The following is a 23,118-nucleotide window of genomic DNA, read 5'->3' as shown; positions in this document are numbered from 1 at the left end:
TTAACCAAGTAACTTTCTCATATGTAAAATGGGCATAGTAATACTGACCTTAAAAAAATAAAATCTAATATTGTTGGGACACAGCAGGTACTTGATAAACAGTAGCTCTTCTCATGAGTAGTAATAATATCTGACCAGTTCTACTTGTTTTAATTATTGGCTCTGACACTCTAACATATCAATCAAGACTATGGACTACTTTCTCATATGAGTCTCATAAAATTGTTAGTAATACTCTTGGAAGAAGAAGAAGAAGAAGAAGAAGAAGGAGAAGGAGAAGGAGAAGGAGAAGGAGAAGGAGAAGGAGGAAGGAGGAAGGAGGAAGGAGGAAGGAGGAAGGAGGAAGGAGGAAGGAGGAAGGAGGAAGGAGGAAGGAGGAAGGAGGAAGGAGGAAGGAGGAAGGAGGAAGGAGGAAGGAGGAAGGAGGAAGGAGGAAGGAGGAAGGAGGAAGGAGGAAGGAGGAAGGAGGAAGGAGGAAGGAGGAAGGAGGAAGGAGGAAGGAGGAAGGAGGAAGGAGAAGGAGAAGGAGAAGGGAGGAAGGAGGAAGGAGGAAGGAGGAAGGAGAAGGAGAAGGGAGGAAGGAGGAAGGAGAAGGGAGGAAGGAGGAAGGAGGAAGGAGGAAGAAGAAGAAGAAGAAGAGGAGGAGGAGGAGGAAGAGGAAGAAGAAGAAGAGGAGGAAGAAGAAGAAAGCCAGCGCAAATATAAACTGCAGCCAGTACTGGTTGCAATGATTTCCAGGTGAAAAAAAGTTAGTGAAAAATTTTATTCACAACATATGGGAAAAAAAAAAAAACAAAACCAAAGTTCCTTCCTGAAGGACATGATCATACATTGTCTGTGCCTTTCTATTTTCCTGCAATTACCTGGCTTGGGCTTTTTTCATCTCTAATCTGATGCATTGAGAAACTTCCCATCTCTTCAGCTTCTTATACTTCCATTAGATCACCTTGTTGTGCCACTTCCTGTAAATTCCATTATAAATTCCTGAGTACCTCCCACCCCACCCCGACCTGTGGCAGCCCCAGACTTCACCAGCCTCTCTATATGTTCATTTTACTTCCTCTCACGATCTTTTGCTTCAGTCATTCTGGGATACTTGTTGTTGCTTATAATTTCTCTGTATTTCTCAACCTCTCTTCTTTTTTTTCTCCTATGATATTTACCCCCCCCCCCTTGGGATGACCTCCTTGTTCTTGATTTCCATCCACATCCTTTAATGAGCATCTCAAATGACTCCCAACCTCCAAATCCTTCAATTCCTCATGCAGAGGTGCTTTTAAGTGCTGCTCTCGGAGCCTTCTCTAACAATCTCAAATCTTGCCCTGAAACTAGTGATAATCCTATTATTATGGGATTTAGTGTTGCCATAGCCCCACACAACTACACCTAAGGTGGATTAGCTAGGGTCTGACCTTACACCAAGAATCATCCCCGCTCCAACCTTGCTCAGGTCCACTAGATGACTATCTCGTGGCCTAAATTTAGTCTTCTCCTGAGCATCCTGACTGCTTGACTGGTTCCTGTGTGTGAATGGAACTCTGTTTGATCTTGGTAAAATCTACTCTACTCATGAAGACTTTCTCTTGATTTAGAATCCTGCTCCTGAACTTCAGTCTAATGATACTGCCCTGTTCCTTGTACTGCTGACGAGATTTCCATAAGGCTCCCTGCCTACCTGCTTGGATCCATGGCTATTATCACCTCCTCTTATCCCTGATGGGAACACCTCATCATTCTATGTTGGGCCCCCTGGACTTAAGATGCTGCCCGCATCTACTGCCTGCTGTGTCTTGCTAAACCCTTCAGATGTATTAAACTTTCTCCAGGTCCCATCCCTATTCAAAGCCTTAACCACTCAGGAGAAGATATAATGTAACCATTATATCTCCTACCTTAGCTGTGTCCCGAACAGATGACCTCCACCATGACACCTTCCTTGCTTTTCTTAGTTAGGAATCACCTCTCTTTCCTCTTCAGCAATATATTCTCCACCCCACTTTAATGGGTCCTTCCTAATGGGTCTACTTGAGGGTAATTGATATGTGACTTATGACAGCCATCCCTACCAAGTGGCAAGTTCCTTGAGACAAAGAACCACATCTTTCACTGTCATATAATAAATACCAACAGAAATTGAACAAATGAAATTGCTCTTGAAGATAACACATTTATTACTGTATATTTGTATTATTTTGATAGTTTTTCTTTTTTATCTTAATCCAATCCTAGAACATCAAAGCCAAAAAGAACCTTAGAAAGCTTTTGATTCAATATTTCAGTTTATGGATGAAGAAACTGAGTTCCCCAAATTGAAGTTTCTAGACCTTGTTGCAGTCAATCCTTATTAACCACTGTGGAAGCAGGACAAGGAGGTAACTTGTGCTGGTTCTTCTAGAATGTGTTTCTGAGCATCCCTGTGTAGAGGTGGCTAGTCTAGAATGCATCACCCTGAGGGGGGACATCATGTCTGGGTATTCCCTCATGGGCACACAGAATCTAACAGCATCCTGTCCTCTCTGGTGGCAGTGAGTGAGATGAAGCCCTGGAAACTTTCTGGTCAGCCCACAGGTAAACCCATGGGAAAAGCAGCAAAAGATTTGGAATATAGTTGAAAATCAGCCATTATAACCATTGGGATCTTGGGTCAATAGGTAACATTTTTAAAAAGTAGATCTATGTTCTTTTGGTCCGTCTTCATTCTCTCCCCCTTATGCCACCAAAGTAAAACATACAAATAAACATTCTTTGAATGTGTGCATCTTTAGTTCTACTTTCTCCCTAACACTTACTAAAATGATGATGGGGGGAGTGGCGTGTATTTTGGAAACTCACAAGGACAAATAGGTCAGGTGAAGAGATATAACAGATAAGACATTTTGGAAGAAGGAAAGCAGATGGAGATTACATAAGGGAGCCAAGATTGGGGACAGCTGACTTCCAGCAGAAGGAGAATACACAATTGACCTGTTTTTCATGATACAACCCCATAATAGCTCCAGATGGAGGTGGCAGGTATTTCTGAATGCAGGGATAAGGGTCAGGACAGAAAGCAAGGTGAATGTTTAGTTCTTTCAGGGTTAACTAGATCCCAGATACCCTAGCATGGCAGGCATCTTTTCTCTGCAGAAGAAGAAGAAGAAGAAGAAAATAGAAATCTAAATCAGAATAACTCTGAGTTAAATAATAATAATAACAACAACAACAACTACCACCATATTAAAGCACTGGCTGACAATGAAGAATGAAATTAAGTGAGAGTCCACACTGACCTTTGAGACCTCCAATCCCCTTTTGACTCCCTGAGCTAAAACATCAGGGTTTTATTGCCCAGGGAGAAAAGACCAGCAAATCCCTTTCTGTTGAAACCAATACACACCAGGGAAGAGATTCAGATGGGAGCAGCAGGGGCCTGCTTAACAACCAGAAGGAAACTTTCTTACACACATAGGTCCCAGTCAGTTTCTTGGGCCTCATTAATTATAAAGACCAGCCAAGATTCACCAAACAGGAACTGCAGGTGTGGCTCGGTAGTAGAGCTCCTGCCTCCATATGCAACACCCCAAGTTTGATCCCCAGCACCAGGAAAAAGAAATCACCAAACATTTTGAGAAAACCTTCTCACATTGAAAACAGATTTCAAAACAAAGAGAAAAAATGAAATCAAGAATTGGAAGCAAATTAACTTTTAAAAAAGGATTAGTATCCCAAGAAATATAAGACAAAATTTTGAATCTGTGAGAAAAAACAGAGTCTTATTTTAAAATGCAAAGTATAAGAACAAGTTTGTGAAAAGTTGAAATATGATAACAGAAACTTTATTCTATAAAAATTTTAAGGGATAAAGTCTAGAAAGTCTATCAGAATGGAGAGAAAAAGAACAAGAGATAAAAAATAACAGAAAATAGCCAAAAGTAAGAGAATTTGAAACAAAGTAGCCCCCTGTCCAACTAAGATGATTTCTGTAACTAGGAAATAGAAGAAACTAGGAACTGTATTTATTATCAAAAAATAATATTAAAAAAGGAAAGGATTGATTTTTCAGTCATTGTCCAGAAAAGAGTATACCACACACAAAATTTCACTAAAATTTTCCCAAAAGAGGGGCAAAAAGCAGATCACCAGGAGTCAGGAATCAGAATAGCGTAAGATTTCCTAGTGGCAGTTGTAGAAGCTAGAAAACAAAGATGGTTTTATTTGGGAATAAGAGGATTTTTCAATATAGATTCCAACCAAATTATCAGTCAAGTGTAAGGGAAGAATAAAAGATATTTTTTTCGAAAAATGGGGGGGGGGGCAAAAAAGCACAAAATTTTGCCTCACATGCATGCTTCCTCATTCTTGCTGTTTCCTAAAACAAAAACAAAGAAGTCATGAGATAGAGGGTAAAAGGGTCCAGCATAAAAAGAATTGAGATCCATGACCAGAATACACCTGAAGGAAATCTCTGGGATAGCAGATGTGCAGGCAGCTTGAAGGACAAGCACCTGTGTGGCCTCAGGAAGGAGGGACCCACGGAAAAACTGAACAGCTGGATTACCTGATGGACTAGCCATACTGAGAAAAGTGATATAATCCTAGCTTAACTAATAGCAAGCAAAGCAAAGGAAAAAATAAATAAATAAGAGGCATTTAATAAAATAACCCAAGCAGGCATGGGGTTGGGGGATGGAATCAAAATCCCAGCATTTGAGTAACTGAGTTGCATATAATAATTAAAGGCTGCAATAATGCAAAGATGGAGTACTGATGTATTTGGAAAATGTGACAAAAAATTGGAGGACGGGAAAAGCAAAATTTTTCTGTGTCTAATGCTGGTGGGATTGGGCAGATATAGGAGGAAATATAAGTTAAATTTTCATCTGTCATAGTGGGACATGGATAGATTTCTTCCCAAGATCAATGTACATCAGTGTAAGCAGAGTCTTCAAGGATGTGGTATTAAACACTTGCAGAAGATATGTGCAGGCCTGGGAGGTGGGAAAGTCAAGCAGTACAGGGCTCCTATCATACATTTTAATCTTTTAGTCATATAATATATTTGATAGGAAAATATCCAAATGTTTTAAATCTACAGATTTAAACTCTAATATCTTGTCTCACATGTTTTCTCAACTGAAACATAAAGTAGATTCCCACAGGTGGTCACCTCCTGACTCTGTCCACTAATTCATAGTATCTCTAGAGTCCACACTGAAAAAGAGAAGACTAGATCCGAGGCAGAACTGTAGAACTGACAGGAGTTGATAGCGTGGATGAACAGGCATATAGATAAGGTAAAGAGATGGGCCATTCCAACTGCACACAATCTCTATGTTCCAGAAAAAAACACAATTCTGACCATGAGGGGACTTATTTCCCCATTAAATACTAAACAAAGGCTCAAATTGTCCCAATCTAATGCTAAAGGTTATCATGGAAACCTTGTAAGGTTCTACCACCAGCCCAAACTACAACCTGTTGAAATAAAAATTAATGGGAAGCTATAGGCATTGGCACAAGGAAATCAATGGCGTGGACCCTTCTGCCTACCGTTGTCATCCGGGCTTTACGCAAATAGGTTAAAAGGTCGCCTCCTTCCATCAGTTCCAGGATAATGTACTGGGGTTCATTCAGCAGACAAACTCCAAGCTGCTTCAGAATGTTGGGATGATTAAACTTGCTAAAAGGTAGAAAGACAAAGACTAAGGACATGACAGCAACAGGAGACCTAGCTGAGACTCCTTATGAAATGGACAAATTCTTTATCCATAGTTTCCTTCAGAATCCCTGACTTACTTTCTTTAATAGGTGCAAGCTTCCTTTTCCAACTACTGGTCTGTGTATGTGCCTTATGGAGGTAATGTGGCAACCCCTAGTGGCCAATGCATGTGGATAGAACAGGGTGGATTTTAGAAGAAATAGCATTTATATTAAAATTTTTAAATATTTCTTTTTAAATATTGTTTTTAGTTGTTGATGGACTTTTATTTTATTCATTTATTCATAGGCAGTGCTGAGAATGGAACCCAGTGCCTCACACATGCTAGTCAAGTGCTCCACCACTGAACCACAACCCCATTTGTGATAGAAAAGAAAGCAATTTGACTAATAGCCTTCTTCAAAAGCTGTTTGGAATCTTTGGTGATGTTTTTGGTCATCACAAGTCTGAAATATATTCTTTCCCTTTTAGAGAAACAACTCAAGTCTACAGGTTTTGGCTGCTCTACTGGTTTCTTAAGACATCAAAATAAGCCCAGCCTACCATCTGGGACTCACAGTCAAGGATTCCCTGAACTGCTTCCTTGAGTCTTCATTTTAAGATGTTCTTGATAAAACAGAAGTGAGATCAGTAGAACAGAGTTAGGGGATTGAGGAGAAGGCAGGGAATGGAAAGGAACAGGAATGAAAATAAATTATGCTATACGCATGTATGAATAAATCACAACAAATCCAACATTTATATATAACTATAATATAATAATTAAGGTATTTATTATATATACATTGTGTATATATAAGTAGAAGGGAAACGAGTAAAGCAGAGGCAAGGAGGGAATTGTGTTATGTACAAACATGAATATGTCACAATGAAATGAACTCCACTATTATCTATAATCATAATGTGCCAACAAAACATTTTTAAATGATGTCCTTGAGTATATATCATGGCCATAAATTGATTGAAACTTTGCAGACAGGCTTACTAGAAAGGGATATCAAATAATGCTTAAGAGAACTCTCCCTTACAGGGTCTACTTCACCTATTATCACATATTTTAGAACACAGATGTGTTTAAAGTTGAACAGCTTCAGAATTCATTGCAAAGAATCTTCCTTATCAAAGATAAAAGAAAGGAGAACCTTTTGCCTAAGGGCTGCCTGTACCCTGGCTCAGCTGACTGGCCTCCCTAGAATATTTATTAGTACAGACATATTTCCTCTCAAACTTTTCAGTCATGTTTGCTTTGAGTAAAATTTGTTACAACCAGTCATTTTGCACGTTAAAAATCCAATGCACAGAGACAAAAGCTTCCTATCCACATCAGTAAGAGAAAATTATTTTGGAGCTACCCTGATACCTCATCAGATGTGCTTCCTTCAGGAATTCAATTTTCTCCTGGTCTGTGGAGCCCTTCTTCAAGGTCTGTGCAACAGAAAAACAAGTCAGTAATCAGTATAGCAGCCATCCTGTGAGCTCAGAGGGTTAATGGAGAGGGTTTTGTTTTTCAGTCTTCACCCTGAAAGCTGTAAATAGACCACAGATGCAGCATGTGAGTGTGACCTGTAAACCTCCTCTTATTGCTAATGTAAGAAAATACACTAGATAAAAGATCTAGTAATATTTATACAACTTTTCTCCAAAGGATGGGAATTTTAAAAAGAGACCAATTTTAGCATTTAACAGGTCAATATCTTACTTTTCAAAATTTTCTACTCAATATGTATTTCCCTGATTTCTTTGCTAACAATACCCAAATTTATTTTTTAGGGACAAGGTGCCAAGTCTTAGGTAGTTGGTGTAAGTTACTCATGAAAATCTGTCCTGAAATTCTAGCCTTCCTTGTAAATGAGTTTTAGTTCAGTTCTGGACCCAAGAAAAAATTGCTGAGCAGGAGAGAGGCTTGTGGAAAACATTTGCATTCCTGAACATATATATCTAGCACCATTTTACTCCCTTTCCCCTGGACTGAATGAAGATGTGATGCCAGGTTCTTTTCAGAGATACTGGCATAGGACATAGGACTGCACCAAAACCACCAGTCATCTCATTACGTGAGACCAATAAACATTTGTTTAAACCAATTGAGACTGGATTAAGTTAAAGTATTTTTAAAGCATATTATTTAGAAGTGGAGAGAATTTTGCCACGTTTCTGGTTGTACAGGTTACCCTCAAAGCAATAAATTCCTAATAAGCTGTGATCATGATGGTGCACAATTGCATTAACAGTTTCATTATCCCTCTACCAAAAGAAAGTTTTACAAAAATACGAGAGTGTACCCAGTGCTTCCTTAAAGATATATCAAGCATATCATGACAAACAATCACATAATACAAATTTCAATGTTCATAAATAAAGTTTTATTGGAACACAGCCACACTAAATAGAACATATACACTGTGGCTGCTTTTGAGCTGCAATAGCAGAGTTGAAGAGTTGAGACGGAGACTGTGTGGCCCGCAAGCCTAAATATTTACTACCTGTTTATTTGAGAAAACACTTGTTAACCCTGCTCTGATTCTTTGAGAATGTATTTTGTAATTCCAGTTTTCATTTAGAATGATTGATGGGAAAAACTGTTCACCAGGTCTCAGCTAACAGCCTTAGAGGTCATGTAAACCCTGGAGATTTTCTGTTGATCATACAACCTATCTGGGAAATGGGAGGGATGGGAGGATAGTGACTTCTGTAGCTATGGATAGGCTTCTACATTCTATTAGTCAATTTTTAAGTTAATTTTATTTTTAATTGACATACTTGTACATATTGAGATGTACAATGTGATGTTTTGATTTATGTATAGATTCGTTAATGATCAAACCAAGGACTTTCATCATTTATTAGTGAGTACATTAAAAAATCCTCTCTTCTATTTTGAGAGATACATATACACTATTGCTAACTACATTCACCCTACTCTTGGTTCTCTTTTTAGCTAAAAGCATCCAACTTTTATTACAGTCATATCCATGACAACCCATATAAATATGGTGACCTAACTGGTCAAGAAGTCCAGAGATCCACGTTACCTTCACTGCCACTTTGATTTCTCCACTTCCATCTCCTAAGATGTCTACAGCTGTCCCTTCATACACTTCTCCAAAAGCTCCACTTCCCAACAAGAGGCGCAGGGTCAGTTTCTCCCGAGGGAAAGCAGGAAGATTTTCAATCTCCTCTTGGGTCGGAAGAGTACTGTAAAATAACAGCATATTTATTCTCACAAAATACATACAGCTTAAAGTTTGTGTTTGAGAGAGAAAGAACAATCTCAGGGCATGGCAGCATTGTCGGTTCCATGTGATATAGTGTATGAAATTCTGTGCTCCTATTAATACTTCTTGATTCCACCACCTTTTACAGAAGGCAAGTAACTTTGCTTCCAGGCATCTTCACTTCAACAGAAACATGCATGTGTATGTGTTGCTTTGAGATTTTTTTTTAAACTAGTTCTATCAAAGTTAGCAGCTATGAACTTCAGGTTGCTAATTTGTGTGAAAAATGATTAGAAATTAGCAATAGATGCATCTGAGTCTATGAGTTTTCATTTCAACAGTTTCATATACCTGATATGTTTTGTAAAATGGAATTTACTATGATCAAAAAAAAAATCAACCCCATCACCAAAACAGGTTAATTTAGAAAGCCAGTTTTCTCACTTGGACTATCATGAGATGGAGTCTCTAGATTAAAGCTTTGGGTTTGCAGGGTGCAATTGGCACACGGCTGTAATTCCAGTGGCTTGGGAGGCTAAGGCAGGAAGATTTTTAGTTCAAAGCCAACCTCAACATCTTAGTAAGACCCTAAGCAACTCAGTAAGATCCTGTCTCTAAACAAAATATAAAAAACAGTTGAGATGTGGTTCAGTGGTTAAGCTCCCTTGTATTCAATCCCTGGTAACTTTGAGATTTATAAAAGAAAAATCTTGAATATCAGATATGCTGAGTATTTTGTCAAAGAAAAGTCAGTTCCAAATATCTGGTTGCCTCTGTATCTACTTTAAACCCTTTGTTTTTATGTCATGAATTATAAATTTCTAGAAGCAAGACCTAAGAACATACCAGTACCATTTCTTTTTGTATATACTATAATATAAAGAAACATGCAAAGAAACACTTAAGTATTTCCCTCAATTTTAATAACAAAAGAAGATCAAAACTCATCTGTCTTAAAGAGATTTTGAGGCAATCACCATGCCACTTCTGAAATGGGCTAAAATTGGCTTAATATGAGATGCTGGGAATTTCCTTTCATCTCAAACTCTATCTCCAATGGAACCAACCACGTTACCATCTACTCTCTTCAATGTGGTATTTTCTTCTTTCATTTATTTTTTAACTACATGATAAAACACTGAAAAGCAATGGACTTTTCTGTATTTATTTTATAGGATAACCACATAATTTGCCAATCATCTTTGGTCACATCAGAGACTGGAAGAGAAAGTTATCAATAATTATGCCAGAATAAGGGGCATATTGTCACCCACTCTTTGCATTGGAGCTCCATAAAGAATGCCCAGGCTACGTACTGTATTGCATAGCAGGCGTTAGCCAGTCCCACCCCAGCTGCCAGGCCTCGCAGCTCTGCCAACTCCTTGTCTTCGTTTAGGAGAACTGTCAGGCCTTCCTTGGAAGTTTTTGGATTCTTGAACTTTCTGTGCCACACTTTAAAGCAAAAAAAGAATTTAAAAAATAAAATATTGCTTCCTTTTTCCTTCAGGACATGCTAATACACTTTAAATGCTTGTGTATAAGAACACAATTCACAAAATAATAGAACTTGATTAAAAAATGTGACCACAGTATTAAATCCAGATAAAATGTCCTAAAAATATACAAGTTATATACATCACTTTTATCTCACTTCTCAGAGTAAAGCTTAACATATTATTATAAATAAATTGAAGCATCTTAATATTAGAATTTATTTCTCAAAATGACCCAAAATAAATCAAAACATACTTGCATAATAACTATTAGTGAAACATTCATTTCTGACTCCAGACATATTCCATTTAGTAGACCTGAGGGAATGCTTTCAATAGAATGGCACACTAAAAAATGCTTTCAATATAATGACAGAATGCAAAATTATTAAATCTATTGTTGTTTATATATGAATATTCAAATATATGGAAAAATAACTGGAATAAAAGCCACCAACCATTAGCAGGTTTTCCCTTTCATTTTGGAGTCATGAGTAATTTATATTGTCTTTTTATAACATAAGCAGATATAATATAAAGTTTATTTTTCAAAGATTAAAATGCAATTGTAGATCTCCAATCTACAGTGTAATTTTGACTCAGAAGTTGAAAACTGCAAAGATGCTTTGGGAGATGATAGTTAAAATGTGGACTTCATTTCATAGTAGTTTCTATATCCAAGAGGGTTAGAGTTTTATTCACATGAAATTCCTCTGGAGGCACTATAAAGGGGAAAGTTGCAAGTAACTTTGCTACTGCAGTTTTTCAACCCTGAGATGTTTTTCATGTGCTTTCTATATTTTTAAAGACCCAGGGTAAGCCCTACATTTTTGGTGACATCATCTGAGACCTCTGCAAACTCTGAGGCTCTCTCATCTCTGAATTTCAAAGACCAATTGTGTCACTGTCTTGTACATTTCATGTTATTTAACACAGGTAGTGCTCTTTTCATTCTGGTACATCTTACCACCCTCAATAAAGGGCAAGTTCTAAGGTGAGTAATTGTATTTTTACAGCTTTTTATCTCCTTTCTATTCTCAAGCATAAGGCTAATGTTGCACATTAGATAAAACCACTCACCAACTCAAAGGCTGTCAATGCTTATTTTTAAACCGTTCTTTCAAGTTTATAAGTATGACCAATGAGAAACCTCAGCACAATACAAATTTTAAAAGAATTGCTACTTCTCACCATTTTAATAACTCAGCCTTTTTTCATGCACTCACACACTACTAGCAAAACCACATGCACTGCTAATGAAAGCAAAAACTGGATTAGCTTAGCTACATTCAAAAAACCATGAGTTCCAAACAGAATAAAGACCTTTAAGTCCTGAGAAAGTCAGAGATCCATAGAATGTCTTGAAAGCACACAATAGGTTGTCTGAAATTATCTCATGTTCATCCACTACAGTCATGGGTTTAAACAATGGTGATGTACAAGCAGGCAAACAAAGGTCAGATGAAGGGTTCTTCATGTAATATCCTTTCTAGCACGAAAGCAGACAAGCAGTCAAGCCTATATGCCAACTGCCAAATATACTGCAGTCATATGTGTAACTGTGGAGGGGCCGGCTTAGTGGCACAAACATCAGCTGTGCAATACTTAGACTCCCTGGAACCACAGGTTAAAATCCTAGCAGTGTCAGCTGAAATTTTTAGCTTTCCCACTTTGCTGAAGGAGTTTCTCATATTGTCTGAGTGGAATCTTTGAAATTAAATCTCGATTCAAGTTCAAAGTGCTCTCTGATACCTTGTGACTCCCAATCAGTTTAGAGAAAGAATAGAGATTTAGAACACTGAATGAAACATTGGCTTTCTTCATCCTCAGAGAATCGGCTTTACGCTTCCAACTGTCCCTTCAATTTTCTCTTATTTATAACAAAATAAGCTACAGGTTCCTGACTTTGTGCTTGAGTTCCTTTTCTGGCATTATGCTTTCCCCACAATGTTCCAGCTTGTCAGCAACAGAGAACAGGACCATATATGTTAGAACCCAAACCAACAAGACATTTTGAGAACTGAAAGAGAGTGCTATTGATATTTACAATGAAACAACAGGAAAAATCAGAACATATGATCCCTAGGATCACCCTAAGGGCCCTATTTCTGACTGACTGTGTTGGGGTTGCTACTCTATTGTCTCATCACTGAACTAAATCTTAAAAGAGGGTGGGGTATTTTAAGACTAGCACATCCACTTAAAATTAATAATGGGAAGTAGCTAACTCACAATCTACCTACACTACTTCTTCTGCTTTCCTAGTCATTTATAATTAAGCAGGGTTTTGAAATAAGCCAGTCAGACATCTGAAAGTAAGCATGGATCCTACAAGCCAGAAATGGATCTCCTGAGAAAGAGGCCCTGCTCATTCCAAACCAGGCTGGAGACCAAAACTATCCTGACCAAAAATTGTCACTGGCCTCCCAACTAATCCTACACTCTTTTTGTACCCAGGGTTATTTTTCTTTTATTTATTTCAATATGAAAGCCACAAAACACTTGTTATAGCCGATCAGAAACAAATACTGCTTTAAAGAAAGCTAGAAGATGGTGACCTTGAAAATAGTTTTATCTAAAGTACATCATGAAGTGTATACACAGGTATATTTTTCATAAAATAGTTACCCTTGCCATGGTTTGGATCTGGAATGTCCCTGAAAGTTCATATGTTTAATGCTTAGTCCTCACCTGGACACTGTCAGGATGTGGTGAAAACATTAAGAGGTGGGGCCTAATGAGAGGTCATCAGATCACTGAGGGCATTCTCTTTAAGGGGAAAATGGACGCCATCCCCTTCCTTTTTCCCTCATTCATTCCTAGCCATGAGGTAAGGGCCATGCTTGGTCATGTATTGCCATGATGTGTGCCACACACTCAAAGAAACAGGGCCAGTCATTAATGGACTGAAACCTTCAAAACTGTGAGCTGAAATAAATCTCTAGAGTAACAGAAAACTTACTAACACATCCTTTAATTAAAAAAAAATTCACAGAAATTATTCATTATAAAAGGATGGCCAAGGATAACATTGAATTATATGAATATATTTAATCAGGTAATGTCTCATGCAGGAGGTTAGATAAACCGCAAGATAAATCAATCAGTACAAAATCAAACAAACCATAGTTTGTTACCTATTTTTAAAATCTCTGACACTTACCAAATGTCAATGGGATTGTAACAACCAGAAATACTCCAACCACAGTGATAAGTACAAAACTTGCTTCTGGTATCCAAAAACCATCTAATGAAATAAATGAGAAAAATAAATTAATTCACAGAATAAAACAAATTGTCCCAATCTGACCCAACTACCTACAGAGTGATTAGCCAGAGGTAGCTTCTACTTGATTTTTGTAAGCCAGTTGGTAGTTTGAAATCATCTATGATGAGAGTATATACTCCATGGAAAATCAAAATAAAAGTCCCAACACCCAACTGAAATACACTTACCCAACTTGCTATTTTAAGGTGACAAAAGAAACACGTATGATTTTTTTTAATGAATTCGAGACAAAGAAGTCTCAGTCTTTATATATTATATAGTCGGGATTATTATTTTTTATTCATATACATCTAATTTCATGGATATTAAACTGAGGAGAGCAAACGTGAAAACATGGTGTCTTCTCTTAGGGATTTTCAGTTGCATAGAAGAGATAACATGTAAACCAGAGTTTGGCACACAACAGTCTGTGGGACAAATCTGGCTACAGCCTTATTTTGTTCTTCCCATGAGTTAAGAATGGCTTTTATAATTTTAAAGTATTACTTTTAAAAAGATATGCTATAGAAAGCAAATATAGTTGCAAGGTCAAAAATATTTGCTATATTTGCTTCTTTTCAGGAAATGTTTGCTAAGATCTTATATAGATAACTAACCATAATACAAATAAGGATAAAGTTTCATATGAAAGGGGTACATAAAATGAAATCATTGATTTTGCCTAAGGAGTGTCAGTCACACATCATGATGGATTCTTTTAAGTCAGGTCTTCAGGGATGAAAAGAATTTCAATTGGCAGAAAATTAAAGAAAGGCAATTCCAGTACATGGTAGGGGGTGGAGTCCCACCTTCTAGGCTAAAGAAGACACAAAACCAAAGACCTAGTGACAAAAGATTTTCTAATTAGTCTAGTACAGCTACAGCACAGGATTAAATAATGGGAAAAATTAACTACAATTGGAAGATAAGTCATGGAAGACTTAATATGCCACATAGAAGTTTGTAGTGGCAGCAAATAAAAAGCCATTTTGGTACATTTAACAGGGTTAAGTGAGCTAGAATGTGCTTCAGCTAGAGTACTGTCAGCAGCATGTTTAAGCCAACAGCTCAAGCAGGAAAGAATACCTTAAATCAGGAAACCCAACATGAAAACTGGAAAATACAAACTCATCAGAGAGAAATCAAGATGGTAAAATCAACAGAACCTGGTGACTGCACAGAGGAAAAGATTAAATATGCTGCTGAGACTTCCAGCCAAAGTGATTAGAAAGTTAAAGTATTGTAAACTAAAATAAGGCACACAGTACAAGAGGTAAGTATTAGAAAAGAGACAAAAAAAAAAAAAAGTGGTCCTAGTATTATTGCATGTAAGATGGGAGTGCCAGGAACAGGATAAAAGACTGAGTAGTTAAAGACCACATTGTGGATGTCTTGGAAGCCTACCCAGGAGTTCATGTGGTAGTGATTAAGGAGTATTTGGTTATTTTGAAGAGTAAAATGACATGGTGATAATGATGCTTTATATAGGAAGACCACGTCAGATGAATTGAATAGTTCAACAATAAGTTGAATAAGTTATGCAATCACCATATCTGGTACTAAAGTTAAGGATGCACATATCTTTATCACTGAACTTTTATGTAGTAAGCTAGTGTGTAGGCAAATATGGTGACATACCTCCAACTAGTATAATATTCTCACTGATTCCACTGTATTCACCAAATCCAAGACTATTTGCAGCAACTACTCTAAACTGAAAAGTTCCTTTCAGGTTTTTGGACTTCCATGTGCAAAGGCTACTGCAGGATCCATTAAATGCCATCTTCCACCTTAAATTCTGGTTTTTTGAATAATTTGAAGTGTTCTCCCTGCAAAAGAAACACTAAAATAGTCAACACAGAATATAAACATGACAATATATGTGTTATTTCTGGTTATTCAGATATCATTTTAATGCAGAACTCCAGAGAGTCTCATTGTACACTTTACCCTGGATCTCATTTCTCCCACATGGTATGGCCGTAGAACTCAGCATGGTTTACAAAGTTACCTTACTCATAGATGAGCCAAGCAACTCAGCCCATCCAAAAAGTTTTGAATAATCAGTGGACAAGAGAAAGATAGCAAACCTTTTCTTGCTGTTTAGAATGTGTAAGATTTCTTCAGCATTTAAACACAAACAACAATTATTTCATAATTTTTAACAGGAAAGTTTCAATTATTCTTAATTTTTAATTTCCTATGATATTGGGAAAATCACTTATGCCATATCTGGATAAAATACACACTATAAATTGATAAGGACGGTGTGATATTTCAGTCACCAAAGTTGTTATAGCTGAGATTCCAAGGGTCCTTGCTTCCTTTTCTATTAGTCTACACTCTACCTCAAAGCCAATCCACATTGAAACAGAAAAAGAGCACAAGTTCTAGGTTCAAAAGATGAAACTAGAATGACTTTAAATGAAATCAATGGAAGGCAAGCTCAAGATCTTACATCTTCTCTGACAATGAAGAAAATTTCAGATCCTAACAGTTTTAGGATGTGATACTAAGCCGCTCGATCTTAGGGGTATGTAGTAGAAGCTATTTCTGCTTCTGATAATTGAGCGGTTCTGAAAGAACAACAGGATATGGAGGGCTGAGCCTCAGGCAGGGCAGGGAATGGACAAAAACATCAAGAGCATCAGGGAAGTGAAGTTGGTCACAACTGTTTACAGGAGCAGGGTATCCTCAGGACCTTCCTGAGTAAAGTATTATGACAAAGTGCTTTTATACACTTAGTGAAGTCTCGTGTTAAGCACTGGCAAATTTATTCTTTAAACAAAAGAAACAAGTCCCTAGAAATTTAATAAGTGGCAAAAACAAAGTTCTAAAACAGAAAATGAGCAAGGATTTAAACATTGCCTATGTACTGGATTGAATAATGTTTCCCCCCAATCCATGTTCATCCGTAGCCTGTGAATTTGATGTTGTTTGGAAAAAAAGGGTTTTAACAGATATAATTAAGTCAAGATGAGATCATACTGAATGAGGCCAAGTCCTTATTCAATGACTGGTGCCCTTCTTAGAAGAGGAAATTTTGGATACAGACACACATACACACATACACACACACAACATCGTGTAATGAAGGAGTCAGAGAACAGAGTGATACATCTACAAACCAAGTAACACCAAGGACTTCTGCCAACTACAAGAAGCTAGTAGGCAAAGGAGGAGTTTTTCTAGAGCCTTCAAAGGGAGCATGTTCCTTCTGATGTCTAGATTCCAGATTTCCATACTCCAGAATCATAACAGTACATTTTGGTTATGTTAAGCCAATTAGTTGGTGTTACTTTGTTATGATAGTCCTGGTAGTCCTAGGAAACTAAAAGCCTGTTCAGCTCCCAAGTTTATACACTTTGCACAACCACTATACCATCAGCAAGCACACTAACTAGGGTGTCCTGACTAAAAAACTAACTTAAAGATACTGAAGTTACAATTCATCCTGGAGTCCATGTATTCATAATGGAAAGCTGGGACAAGGAGCATACAAACTATTCAGATGAAATCATGCCCTAAAGGTGTTGCCAAGGGGACCATAGTAAAGAAGTCCCAGCAGAAACCGTAGTGTGGACTGGTTGATAAACATACAGGCCACTGTGATAATTCCGCAGGTCAGAATGTATTTCACTGTGAATGGAAAATAGTAACAGAACTTTCACAGAGGTTTCAACTAGAGATATGGCCAAGTAAATTCTCTAACATAAGCAGGAAAACTTTTTGAAGTTATGGGAATGCCAGAGCAAGATGATGCAAAAATAGATCTAAGCTTGAGTCGCCAGAACTATAATTATGGAAGTGACTTTAGTCCTTGGAGCTTCTTAAAAGATGGTTTCATAGTCCCGTGAGGGGAGTGTCTTTGGAATTTGGAATTCTCCCTTCAAGTTGGCATGAAATCCGTCCTGCAGAGCCAGTTATGGTTCACTCAGCTCCTAGTACTGGCTAGGTCTGAGGTTTCATGTGCACATCAGCTGCTGGTTTTCATGGACAGCACATTTTCAGTCCCTGCCTCCTCTAATTTTACATTCTGAAAAATACCTAGCTCATGGACAGTTCTCATTAGAGAGTGTTCTATCTTGCCAAAACAAAGTATCAAGAATTTACATACCTACCATCATCTAACATCAAACATCAGCTTAGTTTCTTAAGCAGAATAGATATTAAGTAAATGTCAGTTGCTTGAGCCTATGATTGAATAATTTCTCTAAGGATTATTGAGAAGTTTTAGATTTCTGAGAATGATATGATAGGCCTTATAATTAGAATACTATGGGTGACCTCTAGGAATTGAGCAAAGAACATAACAATGTACCCAAGGTCCTTAAACTGAAGATATTTTGTGTTTGTATGTAAATATAATTTCATAAATATTATTACTTTTAGGTCACCTAATAGCTAACTGCTTAGCTCTTTGTAGTTTATAAAGCACTTTTGCAAACAGACATACCTGATCTCAAGGATATAGTACATAAGTCTACTTCCATTATCTTCAGCTTTTTCCCACTGTATTGAATCTTTACTTCCCTCTAATAATTTGGGAATGCCTGGTTTACTTGGGACTCCAGCTTTGGGGAAAAAAGAACATGTTGATTAATATGTTAGATGAATAAATTAGTCTGCATTGATATCTTTCTATAAAATATTCTGAGGAAAAATAAATACATATAGGAAATATTCAGAAGTTTTCTGATATAAGTAGATTTTTAAAATAAGTATCAGAAGTTTTATTAGTGATGATTATATGCATTAGTTATAGTATTAACAGTGTAACCTAGCTTGACACAAAATAAGTGATGAATGCAAATTAAAAAAAAAAAGTTTTGGAGCATTTTCCCTCTACTCTTATAGTGATCAATTGGGATTTATGGTATATCTTTTAAAATACGAATTAGTTTAATAGACTTTAGATATTTTCTATTTCTTTAGCATCTGGAATATAGAATTTGTTTAATAAGTATTTGTTGAACACTGAATTACCCTTTTTTCTTAATTTAGTTCTTCCTGAAAGATATCATAGTTGGACAGGAAATCAGAATGCTAAAAGGAGAAATAATTGTGCTCTGCTCAGGATCTTACAAGACTAGGGCAGTGTTATCTTGCTACTGCCTTTAAAGACTCCTGACTTTCCAATTTCTTCACTTAGGCTCTAGCAATAGTAATATACTCTTTGTGAAGCAAAAATTTCAACCTCTAAGATTGGTGAATAAGAGATGAAAAAAGATTTGAGAACTTGTAGGCTTTTTTTTTTTTTTTTTTTTTTTTTGGTACCAGGGATTGAACCTAGGGTCGCTAAATCACTGAGCTACATCCCCAGCCCTTTTTAATATTTTTATTAGAAACAGGGTCTCACTGAGTTGCTTATGGCCTCACTAAATTGCTGAGGCTGGGTTTGAATTTGCGATCCAGATTACAGGTGTGCACCACCACTCCAGCTCCTTGTAGACTTTCTGAGTGCCAAGTCAGTTAATACTCACCTTTTGTCTTGAAGTTCTCTGGAAGTGAGGTGCTGTTTTCTCCTGTCTTATAAACCACCACTACTCGGACATCATAGGAAGTATGAGGTTGCAGATCTGTGATGTTACAGACATAAGCAGGACCTTTGCTGCATGAAGCTTCGACATGGTAAAACTCATTGTATCTCCACTAGAAAAAGAAGTCTCAACTAACATTTTTGTTTCTTTAAGAAAATCCTAAATGTATAGTCCTTTGGCAAGTGATTAGAACTCAAAGTTATTTTCTACTAAAGAATCAGAGCTTCTTTATGAATGTTTGATCCCAAACATTATTCTCACCACCTATAGCCATTGTTTCTCATGACAAGCTCTAAATGACCTGAATGACAATTCTTAAATAAAGCCAAGATGGGACATGTAAACCTAAGTATATATCATGGGGAACATTCTGAGCTGAAACTTTCCATTATGCCTAAAAGTAAACACCTAATTAAACCAGATGGCTGAGAATGCAAATTCACAGCTCAGGAGCAATGAAAGAACAAAACAAAGATAACTTCAATTCTAGGGATTAGTTCATTTCAAAATAATAAAATTCCACTTATTTCAAAGAATTGAAATGAACTAAAATAATAAATTTCACTTATTTCAATTCTTTGAAGAAGTCCATAGTGAATAACAAATTAAAACATTTAGAGTTTTCCCTCCTACCACCTTCTTCAAACACATGACCAGCATCCTTTATATTTATACATAGGAAGGGTAAATCTTTACAAAAATGAAAGTTTTTCCCACTATCAGGCAGCTACTAAGTAGCAAAGTTAAAAGTTAAATATAGGAAATGTTGCTTTCATACTGCTTTAGATACTGGTTCTCTAATTAAAGCTATCTGAAACTTATTTATTTCTTTTTTTAAAAGCTGTGTATTTGGATTCTTAAAGTTATTATTTGAAAATGGTGATTTATTTCAGTTGTACAAATAGGAGACCAAGGATGTGGCATATTGTCAAGGGTTCTTGGTGTATTTTTCCTAGTAGAGTTTCCTAAGAAGGTCAGTTTCCATAAATAAACTTTACTTTGCATCTCCTTTTTCATTTAGTACTCAGAAGGTCACATCATTTCATCAGATGCACATTTCACATTAGTTTTCAATTAAATTAGGAACATTCTCTATTGCACCTTAGGAAGTAGACCATCATGTTACAAAAAGAAATGGGGGGAAAGGAAACAGAATGCAAATTGAGAAATGCTGATGTTAGGGACATTGCCTGCACTAAATTCATAAATGTATGAATGCCTGATGAAATAGATGCACTGAATATGCAACATTAACTCTGAACTGAATGTGTATGTATGTGTGTGCATGCATGTAAGAAAAAGAGAGATTAAGAGAGAAATTCCTAGCTAAAAAACATTATTTTGGCCTTGCCTCCTTAACGATCTGGTGTAGAAATAACTACACTAGATGATCCAACATTACACACCATCCAGAAATTCTCAGAACTCCTGCAACATACAGGAGGTGATTGCTTGAGGGCATTTTCTGGAAAATGGCAGTGTGTTGGCCTCCCTACAGCACTAAATGCTATGGGCAGGCCATCAACTCCGAGAAGTGCTGTCAACTCTCCCAGAAAGTCACAAGGGAGTCAGAACCTTCCACTTGTCAAGAAACCAACAAGTGCAAGGATGAAGGCTACCCCAAAGAGATTTTCAAGTTATTTGGGCAGTGTTTGGGAGGTTGTAGGATATAATATCTCAGAGACTGGCACTTCAGAATTTTTTGATTCTCATAGACATTTGTCTGTACTGATGAGAAAAACATTTTTAATGGATTTCTATGAAAAAATTATCAAATTAAAAGGACTTATTCCTTCGTAATCTTAAATTGAAGACATCCTTTCCTCTTTGGCACACTTGTGATTTTTTTCTTATATTGTTATTGGATTTTTAAAAAATTAAAATCTATGTAATTCAAGATCTAGATAGAAACTTAACCTTGTGTTCTAAATTGCTCCATCTTCAGACAACAAAACTGTGACAGAAAAGACAAAGGCAAAGTTTATCATGTTTTTCCTCTTTCTTTTGTAAAGCAAACTTATTAATTATGAAGATATCCATCTCTCTCACCACTCACCCCTCAGAGTTTCAGAATTCTGAAATCATTCCTAGCTGTCCTGTCATTATGAGGAAGGTTCAAGTTGTTCAAAAAAGACAAGAGCTTTCTAACTAGAGATCACTCATCAGTCCCCTCAGAACCACTGTACTCATCCATTAATGCTTCACTAAAGATGGTCATACATGTAAAAGTGACAGTATCCTGCATTTTCAGCTTCATGACTTTCTAAATGGTCTACAAGAAATCTGTTGAGAAAGTGTGAAAATAGGAAATATAAAAAGAAAAGCATTTCTTGATTCTTGGTTTTATTTCTTGAGCTTTAGGAGTCTTTTTAAGGAAGTCAGTACCCTCAACAATATATTGGAGTTTTGACCCTTTGTTTTCTTCTAGCAGTTTTAGGGTTCTAGTTCTTTAATGTACTTTGAGTTTTGTGCAAGGTAAGAAATAGGAATCTAGATTCATTTTTGTACATATGAATATCCAGTTTTCCCAACACTATAGAATTTGTTTAAATACTTTTTTTATTTTTATTTTTATAAATATAAAAATTAAAAAATAAAGAATAAACATATTTTTGTATTTATTTTATAGTATTTGTTTAAAATACTATAATATTTGTTTAAAAAGCTATATTTTCTCCAACATGTTTCTGGCAACTTTGTCAAGAATCAGATGACTGTATCTATGTAGACTAGACTGTGTCTTCCATTCCACTGGTCTTCATGCCTGTTTCCATGCCAATACAATGCTGTTATTGTTACTGTAGCTCTGTAGTATAATTTGAGATCAGGTATTATTTGATGTCACTAATATCACTATTATTTCTCAGTATTGTCTTGTGTATTCTGAATCTTTTATTCTTCCATATGAACTTAATGACTTTTTTTTCTAGTTCTGTGAAGAATTTTATCGGTATTTTATGGGGAAATAAAACCAAGAATCAATAAGTGAGATGGCTTCAAATTAAAAAGCTTCTGCACAACAAAAAATACAATTTAACCTAAAGAATTAGGAGAAAATCTTTGCCAGCTACTCTTCTGACAGGAGATTAATATTCAGAGTATTTAAAGAACTATAAAAACTTAATACCAAAAAAAATGGGCAGATGAACTAAGCAGACATTTCTCAAAAAAAAATACAAATGGCCATCAAATATATGAAAAAATGTTCAATATTCTTGGTGATCAGAAAAATGTGAATCAAAACAACATTGAGATTTTTCTCCCAATTAGAATGGCAACCATCAAGAAAACAAAAAACAATAGTTGGTGTCAAGAACATGGGCAAAAACATGGCCAAGTGCCCCTGAGTTCAATCCCCAATACTCACCCTCCCCCCAAAAAAAGAACAGGGGCAAAAAGGTAAACTTATACATTGTGGGACTTTAAATTGTACAACCACTTTGGAAAATGGTATGGTGATTTCTCAAAAGAGAAGAAATGGAACTACCATATGACCCAGCTATCCCACTCATTGGTATTTATTCAAAAGAACTAAAATCAGCATACTATAGTAAGATATGCATACCAATGTTTATAGCAGCACAATTCATAATCCCCAAGTTATGAAACCAGTCTAGGTGGCTATAAACAGACAAATGGATAAATAAAATGTGGTATATATACACAATGGAGTTTTACTCAGCTATAAGAAAGAAGGAAATTGTCATTTACTAGTAAATGGATGGAACTGGAAAACATCATGCTAAGTAAAATAAGTCTAACTCATAAATTAAAAATTTGAAATACCCCATTTGAAACAAATATATGATATATGATATGTCAAGATCAATGTAATGTTTTGAGCAACTAATAAATTTCTGATGTTTAAAAAAAATTGAAATATTTCTTTCCAATGCAAAAGTTA

The 23,118-nt window shown here is 36.4% G+C and overlaps 1 protein-coding gene across 3 annotated transcripts in view; it reads right to left on the bottom strand.

The window, feature by feature from the left end:
- Window positions 1-23,118, bottom strand: part of Ros1 (ROS proto-oncogene 1, receptor tyrosine kinase) — a 125,531-nt gene that overhangs the window by 14,627 nt on the left and 87,786 nt on the right. For all 3 annotated transcript variants that reach the window (XM_076859793.2, XM_076859794.2, XM_076859792.2), the window contains 8 exons: window positions 19,158-19,326; window positions 18,131-18,248; window positions 15,313-15,503; window positions 13,570-13,653; window positions 10,230-10,365; window positions 8,731-8,893; window positions 7,059-7,123; window positions 5,530-5,659 (listed from right to left, as the gene is read on the bottom strand). In XM_076859793.2, the coding sequence (XP_076715908.2) occupies window positions 5,530-5,659; window positions 7,059-7,123; window positions 8,731-8,893; window positions 10,230-10,365; window positions 13,570-13,653; window positions 15,313-15,503; window positions 18,131-18,248; window positions 19,158-19,326 (1,056 nt within the window). The remainder of the gene's footprint in view (window positions 1-5,529; window positions 5,660-7,058; window positions 7,124-8,730; window positions 8,894-10,229; window positions 10,366-13,569; window positions 13,654-15,312; window positions 15,504-18,130; window positions 18,249-19,157; window positions 19,327-23,118) is intronic.

This window comes from Callospermophilus lateralis, chromosome 6 (genome assembly GCF_048772815.1).
Source record: "Callospermophilus lateralis isolate mCalLat2 chromosome 6, mCalLat2.hap1, whole genome shotgun sequence".
Classification (NCBI taxonomy): Eukaryota; Metazoa; Chordata; class Mammalia; order Rodentia; family Sciuridae; genus Callospermophilus; species Callospermophilus lateralis.
The sequence above is the reverse complement of the archived record's forward strand: the minus strand, read 5'-3'. Positions and strand labels throughout refer to the sequence as shown.